General features: G+C 64.2%; 1 protein-coding gene across 1 annotated transcript in view; it reads right to left on the bottom strand.

The window, feature by feature from the left end:
• Positions 1 to 693, bottom strand: part of CHLNCDRAFT_138465 (hypothetical protein) — a gene marked incomplete at both ends in the record, with an annotated part of 2,760 nt that extends 2,067 nt beyond the window's left edge. Inside the window, one exon of the mRNA XM_005844845.1 lies at positions 210 to 693. Coding sequence (XP_005844907.1) covers positions 210 to 693 — 484 coding nt within the window. The remainder of the gene's footprint in view (positions 1 to 209) is intronic.
• Between the last annotated feature and the right edge of the window lie 7,259 nt (positions 694 to 7,952).

Here is a 7,952-nt window from a genome sequence, read left to right as displayed (position 1 = left end):
CGCTGCGCCAGGCCGCCAGCTGGCCGTGCCGAGTGCTGCCAAAACGGCCGAGCCAAGCATTCAGCTGGTGGCGGGCTTGGCTGGTGCAGGCACATGCATGGCCCTATCCCAGGCCCCAGCCGGCAGCAGCAGGCAGCGGCAGCGCCCCGCTGGCACATGGCGGTGTACGGGCGGGGCGGGTGGCCCACGGCGGCTGGCGCTGGCCGCACCTTGCGGGAAGCGCGCCTCTGCTATGCTGTGGTCCACCACATCATCCAGCTCCAGGCTCTCCAGGTTGGGCGCCAGCTCCAGCCACGGCGCGGTGCACCCCGGCACCTGGCACTCGCTGGACTCGCCCGCCACGCGCAGGTGCTGCAGGCCGCGGCCGACGACGCCCAGCACCGCCAGCACGGCGGGCCACGCCGCCGCCGTGCTCATCTCCACGTGCAGGCTGAGCACCCCTCCCTCGCGGCGCACGAAGAACTGGTAGAGGTGGGCCATGGAGAGGGTCTGCTGGAAGTCTGCTGGGAAGGCCAGGTGCACCTGCTCCCACAGGGGGCTGGGGATGTTGGCCAGGGCCCTGAAGCGGCGGCAGACTAGCGGGATGACGGCCTGCCGCTCTGCCGGTGCCAGCAGCTTGAAGAGGTGGACGAGGGCTGAGTCTGGCAGCAGCAGAATGGCACCCTGCCCGCATGGCCGTTGTAGCTGCGCCATGCTGCTGCTAAAGATGCTGGGCGCCTTACTGATTGGGCTGTGCGCCAGCCGCAAAGAGGAGGGGCCAATTTCGCTGCTCACCGCGGGTGTAGGGTGCGACCCATGCGATGAGGTGGACTCGGTTTCCTCGCAGACCCCACGCTGTGGCCTCGTGCCGGTGTGCATGCTGTCACCGGTGCCCCTAATCATGATTGAAAACAGGGTGGTCAGGCGTGGAGGCAAGGGCGAGCGGCTCCTGCCAATGGGCACCTCTCAATGGGTTGACGCCAAGCCCCAGGCCTTATCTAGGCTGCTCTGTGTACAGAATGAGGACTGGGAAAGACAAAAGTTTGGGTGACAAACTTTCAGCTTCTGCTGGTACCGGCTGAGGCAAGATGGTGTTTGCAGGCACATGACTGCTTTTGGGGAGGCCAACCTTGCTTCCACGCCACTGCTGCGCCAATTGCATGCACGCGTAACTGCTGGAAAACCCGGGTGTCAGAGGCTGCCGACGCCGCCAGCTTGCACTGCGGCGCTGGCGCCGGCGCACCGCCATGCATTTCCGCTCACCCGGCTGCACAACAGAACACCAGACTGCCAGGAGACATGCGCTCATGCATGCCGCTTGGAGGTGGCAGTTACACAGGCGGACCTTTGCAGGCATGCACTCGCCCTAGCCACGCACCACCGCGCGCTATCAAACACATCAAGTAGTTTGGGTCACTCCCGATGTTCTGCTGCTCCCCATCACTGCTACTATTCTGCCGGGCTTAGTCACCTTGCGCCGCTCATCCTCTGCTGCTCCTCTCCTCCTCCTCCTCGCTGCTGCTGCTGCTCTCCTCGCTGCTGCTGCTCGCCTCCTCGCTGCTGCTGCTCTCCTCCTTTCTGGGGCTGGCGCCTGCTTGAACACGAGCAGCTGGCGCCACATGTGCAGGTTCCTCCTCGCTGCCGCCACTCTCGTCATCGCTGTTGCTGTGCTCCTCCTCGCTGGTGCTGGCATATGCCCCATACCCAAGGCCAACCGCACGTAAAGCTTGCAAATACCCTGAAAGCTCACCACCGCTGCTGCTGCTCTCCCGCTCGAGGTCGCTCTCTTCCTCGCTGCTGCTGCTCTCCTCCTCGCTGCTCGCATGCCAGGGATCCTCATTGTCGCTGCCCTGGTGCCAAGCCACATGCCCAGGATCCACCTCTACCAGCAGAACCTGCAGGCGGAGCAGGGCAAGGCACGTGAGCTGCGAACGGCATCGCCTGGCCCCATTGCATGGACCTACCTATTTCACCATTATGCAAATGGGGGCTGATCCCGTTGTTGAGCCATGGGCTGCTTGGCTGCCCATGTTGGGCGCACCTGTGGAAACCTGGATGCTAGTGTAGCCCGCTGGAAGCTTCCAAACCCGGAATCGGAAGACATGGAAAGCATCCTGCAAGCCGCAGCAGCAAGTGAGCACCCAGCCCATTGAGCCTCCGCACCCCTCTGTACAGTTTCTGAGCAGGAGGCACTGGCTGCAGCAAGTAGAGCAGCAACAGGGTGGGCAGGCGCACCGCATTTGGGGGTTGTTAATGAGGAGCTGGCGCACATCCCGCGATGTCAGCCTCATCTTGTCCTGATCGGAATCTTCTTGTGGCAATGCGCGCCTCCCCTCCACCCGGAGCAGCTGCAGGCTGGTGCAGCTGAGGAGCGAGGTGGGCAGCTCCTTGAACCTGCAGCGCGGCAGCAGGCAGCGTCGCACCTCGTGTCAATGCATGGGTTCCGCTCGGTGCGCACAGGATTCAGGGACGCCGCAGGCCAGGCTTCTTCTGAGCCCCGCTTGCTGCAAGCGCCCCAACCATACCTGTTCCAACTGATATCCAGAGCTGTCAGGTGGGAGAGGTAGGGGCCAGCAGGCAGCGTGGTCAGCAGGTTGCCTAGCAGCTTCAGCCGCCGCAGCTGCGGGAGCGAGACGATGCATGCTGGCAGCTGGACGAGGGCACACTCGCCCAGGACCAGGTCTTGCAGGCTGCGCAGCCGCCCCAGGACGGCCAACTGCAGAACGCAGCAGAGGCAAATCAAGTCAAGTGAGCTGGCGACAGACAAGCAGCTCGGCACATGTGCAACAGCCGTTGACTCTCAGGCAACCCTTGCCTCACCCCTTCGGGCTTGACAAGGTTGTTCGACAGATCCAAAGCTGACAGCTTGACAAGGCTGGTCAGCTGCGAAGGCAGCGTCATCGAGCCCTCCCGCATCTCCAGCCGCTGCACCATGTGGCCCAGACAGCACATGATTATGCTCAGCAGCGCAGGGATCCATGCCCTCTGATCGTGTACGAGCCCGCATACTGGGCAGGGGGGCAAAGCAAGTATCACACCTGGAGTGCGGTGAGGCAGCTCAATGGCGTCAGTGGGTGGCGGTGGGGGCCCAACGGGTTGAAGTTCACTTGCCGCAGGGACAGCTCACGCAGCAGGGTGAGCTTGGACAGGCCCCTTGGCAGCTCATGCAGGCGTTCCTTGAAGTAGGGTTTCATAGACAGCTTCTCCAGCCCTGCAGCATGCACCATGCAGGAAGTCTGCCAGCCTCCGGGGAGCGCGCAGCGCAGCTCTCCACGGCGGCAGTGTCCTCGCACCACCCTACCAACACGAGTCGTGCATGCCCCGGGTGCTGCGCCGCAAGCAGCTTGGTCGGTTGCACACCTGGTGGGAAAACAGAGCAGTCCTGAACCAGCGGCAGATTGTCGTAGTCAAGGTGCAGCGCTTTGAGGTGGCGCAGAACCGCCAGCCATGCCAAGCTGGTCAAGCCCAGCCTGCAACAACAGCGGCACCCCAAAGGAGAGGGCAGCGCAGCAGGCAGGTCGCAGCAGGTGGTGAATCCCATTGGCGCTGAGACTGGGCGTCCGCAGTCCTGCCAGAGCACAGCAGCTGCAGCACCTGCTCACCCCTCATGGCCCGCCTGCACCGTAAGCTGCTCCAGCGTGCCTGCCAGCAGGCCCAACACCAGGTGCGCAGACATCCAGTCCTCATCTGCGGGCTCCATGACAGGCAGATGGGTCAGGGGCAGACATGGCTGCAGTGCTGCAGCTAGCGGCAAACATCGACCAGCCGTTGGGATGATGGACGTTTGGCGACAAGAGCGAACGCGTTGGCTTGTACCTGTCTCCACCACCAGCGACAGGTTCTTCACCACGCCCCGCCTCTGCACGAACCAGCGATACATGGCACTGCTGTCCTCCACCATGCCGCTTGAGAAATCCACCTGCACATCCTCCCAGACCACCTGCGGCGCGGTGTCGCACACGGCACGCCACCGCCTGCAGACAGGAAGGGTGAGGTATGCTCAGGCCTGGAAGAGGTATACGAGGCTCAGCTGGATTGTACACAGCCGACTGCGTCTTGCTGGTGTACCTGGCCCGCTACGCACCTGCACACCAGCGGGAGACGGCGGCGGCCACTGGCAGGGACAGCACGAAACACCAGGGCCAGAGCGGAATCGTCCAGATCGTCCAGCTGGGTTGGTCGCCGACAAGGCGCCGTCTTGGACCTCATCTTGCGCTGTGTGGCTGTGCAACTTGGCCGCTCGACGTAAGACACAGTCGCTCTGTTCCGGTTCTGGGCGCGCAGACAGGTTGCGGCAAGGCAGATGCCGAGAACAAAGAGAAAATCGCCCCAGACTGGGTTTTCGACGTCGACGTGTGGTACAATTCATGGAGGCGCAGTACAGCCAGCCAGCCTCCCACCTCAGGAGCTGCAAATGTCCCCCGGGTATCATTTCTTCTACTTCTCTTAAATATTTGACCAGGGGTCCATTGACCGGCCCCTACACTCGCCTCGATCGCCACCTCCAGCACATGGACAGCCTAGAACTGCCGCCAACGCTCCAGGGGATGCTGGATGGGTTGCACAGGGAGATCACGGGAGCGGAGATCGCCAGCTCGATGAGGCGGCTCCTGCAGCAAGGTCGGGCGCATACGCTGCCCCGCCGCCCACCTCCCGCATGCTGCCACCCCCGCCTCCTCACCCTGCCCCTGCACCCTGTACACCCTCCTTTCTGCCTGCAGCCCAGAGCCCGTTGTCGCTGGTGCGGCAGGATGCCTATGCCACCCTTGCGGCCAGCCTGGATGCCTACTTGTCAGACCCTGGCCGCGCCGCCGCGGTGCTGCCGGCGCTGGGCCGGGTGTGGCCCGAGCTGCTGCAGAGCATTGCCATGGGCCTGCGGCAGGCGTCCACCACCAGGCCCGCCGCGCAGACACCCAGCAGCGCGGGCAGCGGCACGTTCGTTGCGGCGGGGGGGACGACGGGTGGCGGCGCCGGCGCCTCGTACCGCGCCGTCACCGCAGCAGAGCTGACAAGCATGGTCCACGTGCTGGAGCTGGCCTGCCTGCTGGCCCTGCAGGCGCGGCAGGCCAGCCTGGCGGCGGGCCTGCTGCCGCTGCTGCTGGCGCAGCTGCCGGCAGCGCCACCCGAGCTGGCCTGCGCCTGCCTGGATGCCTGCCTGGCCATCCAGCTGCGCCACCCGCCCGGCTTTGTGAGCTTTGCGGAGCAGCAGGGCGTGCAGCAGGTGTGCCTGCTGCTCAAGGACAGGGCAACATCGGAACCGGTGCGGTCCCACGCCGTGCAGTTCCTGAACCTGCTGCTCACACAGGTGGGTGTTCCGTGCGGGGCTGGCAGGGGCCAGCTGGCCCGGGCGCTAGGAGGCCTGTGGGTTGACCGTCACGCGGTTAGTGCTCCATCTCTGCTGCCTGACAGCCGCAATATTCCATGCAGTCAGCAAAGTGAGTCGGCTGTGAGTGCTGGGCGGTCAGGGCTGAGACAGCTGGCAGTGTGTGACCACTGCAACCCCTTGTCCCACCGCTGCCCTGCAGTTGGTGCCCGAGCTGCTGCCGCCGGATGCGCTGCCGCCTCCCAGCCCGGCGCCCGCCACCCCTGGCGCCACGCCGGGCGCTACGCCGGGCGCCAGCCAGCGGCCGGCACCCACCGAGGGCCAGCCGGAGCAGCAGGCGGCGGTGGTGGCGGGGCTGGAGGGCGCCAAAGAGGCGGTGGCTGCCACGCTGGGGCGGGAGGCGCGAGCCATGCTGCTGCGGCGGGTCAGCCTGTCGGACGGTACGGCGGAGCAGAAGCTGGGCCAGCTGTCCAACGCGCTCACCCTCTTCATTGAGAGCGATGCATAGGTGCAGCACGTCCGTTAACATAGCCCGGCTGGGAAGCTTCCTTGGCGCAGTGGCCAGCCATTTCAGCGACCAGCCATTTGGTGCTTGTGCCGAGCACAATGACCCGGTAGCTGAATTGATTGAATTCCACGAGCCAGGACGGAGAGTTCCCGTCGACCACACACAGTTTGGCGGGCTGCACAGAAGTGTTGGCGGCGGGAGGCGGCGCCAGCTGGCGGGACAGTGCCACAGCCATCTGTCAGAGCGCTCCATAGCGACGGGCAAGGCAGCAATGCCCAGCGCGTTCGAGCCACTTGCATCACTCCAATCCAACTCTTCTGCGCCTTGTCGCTGCCACGACCAACTTGAGGTCGGCGAGACGGCTCCTGGGCTCCACCGTAACTCTTCGCTACCCCAACACGTTGCTGATCAATAACTGAAGTATAAGACGGACTTGTGAGTTGTGCAGGTGTGCTGTTGTGGGGTTATGCTTCGCGGCATGTGACAGATGGCACGCTTTGTGGCGCGTTGCCAATCGGATTCAAGGCCGCGCCCCTCAACTTTTGAGGGCTAACTTATGATTGGGTGCGCGCAAGGGGGCATGCAAGCCCTGCAGTGTCCCGCTGGTGGTGCCACCGACCGCCCCCTTCCGGCCCGCCGCTTGCATTGCAGGGAGCATACCAATGAGGGCCACATGTGCTGGGATCATTGCGGCGTTCTGCGTCGCGGTGGCGGTAAGCTGAGCAAGGGGAACGAAGAGGGCGCTGCATCACCGCATAGCCCCCTGCCCGCCGTGGTACCCAACGTTGCCGCCCCCGTGCCTGCAGCTGCTGGCAGCGGTCACGTCGCTGGCAGTTGTGGCCGACTTTGTGGTGGAGAAGCACGAGAGCACGCTGATGTGGTGGGAAATAGTTGTAATTTCCTGTGCGAGTGTCAGCGCCTTTGCTGCCATGGTGCTGATGATGTTCCAGGTGAGAGCGGGTGGCAGGGTGGTAGTGTGTATGCGTGTGGCGGGGCCTGAACTAACTTTGACCGAAGCAGCCCCATGCTCACGCCATGCGCCACCAGCAGGAGATGTGCAGGCATGCCCAACGCGGTTGCAACCCCCTTGCTGTGCTGCGCTGCAGGGCGGGCGCTCCGACCGCGGCTGCGCGGGCCCGCGCTCCAAGCTGGGCGTGGTGGCCAGCCTGGCGGGGGCCGCCGCCCACGTGGGCATGCTGGCCGCCTACTCAGCGTACCTGTGCCGATACTGGAGCCTGGCATCATGGTACGGCGCTGCTTACATCGCCAACAACCTCAGCGCGAACGCGTACAGCTCCGCGGCCGCCGTGCCCACCACCTCCCTGACCACCACCGCCGCCCTCACCACCAGCCTGGCCACTACCCACAACGCCTTTGACTACTTCTCCGACTGGGCAGCCAAGTGGCAGGTCATGTACGTGTTTGGGTGCGCCATCGGCGCCGCCTTCTGGCTCCTGGCGCTCATCTTCGCCTGCTGCGACGCGGGGGCCGCCCAGCGCCGCCAGGTGCGCGTGTGGGGCTGCTAGGGCAAGGCCATTTGCATGTGGTGTGGAATGCGTGCCTCCCCAAAATGCTCCACCTTGTTAAAGCGGGACGGCATGCCTGCTGATGTCAACATGCTGGGCGTGCTGTGCTGTGCTGGTGCAGGGAGCGGAGGAGCGCATGGCTGAGGCCGCCCAGCCGTTCAAGGGAGGAGCCTTGACCGCCACCCACAGCGCTCCGCCACCTGCCGACAAGTTCGTAATGGTGCCCGTGTGACCGCGTCGCCACCGCCTGATTCCTGCCGATTGCCCTACTATTCACTGCCCTTTCCCTGTTCACTGTTTGTTCACTGCCTGCTCCCACTATTCAACCCAGTATAGATACCAGTGCTGTTTCTAATCCCGGCGACAGTTGCAACAGAAGTGTTCAGCCAGCTCTGACAGCGGGTGCCGGCCTAGCAGTCCTACATGGCACCCAGCAGACGTCTTCTGTGTCTTACACACAACAGGTGGTGGCATAACAAAGCGGTCTAGGGTGCAGGGGAGAAGACAGCCAGCAATGATGGATCCGACGGGGGGAGGGGCTTGTCGGGGACGTGCCGGCCCAATGGAAGCAGCGAGTGCCACCAAAAGGGGGCAGCAAACAGATCAAAAAAGAATG

The sequence above is a fragment of the Chlorella variabilis genome, assembly GCF_000147415.1.
Source record: "Chlorella variabilis unplaced genomic scaffold CHLNCscaffold_20, whole genome shotgun sequence".
NCBI classification, from domain to species: domain Eukaryota; kingdom Viridiplantae; phylum Chlorophyta; class Trebouxiophyceae; order Chlorellales; family Chlorellaceae; genus Chlorella; species Chlorella variabilis.
Note: the sequence above shows the minus strand (reverse complement) of the source record. Positions and strands in the feature narration are given on the sequence as shown.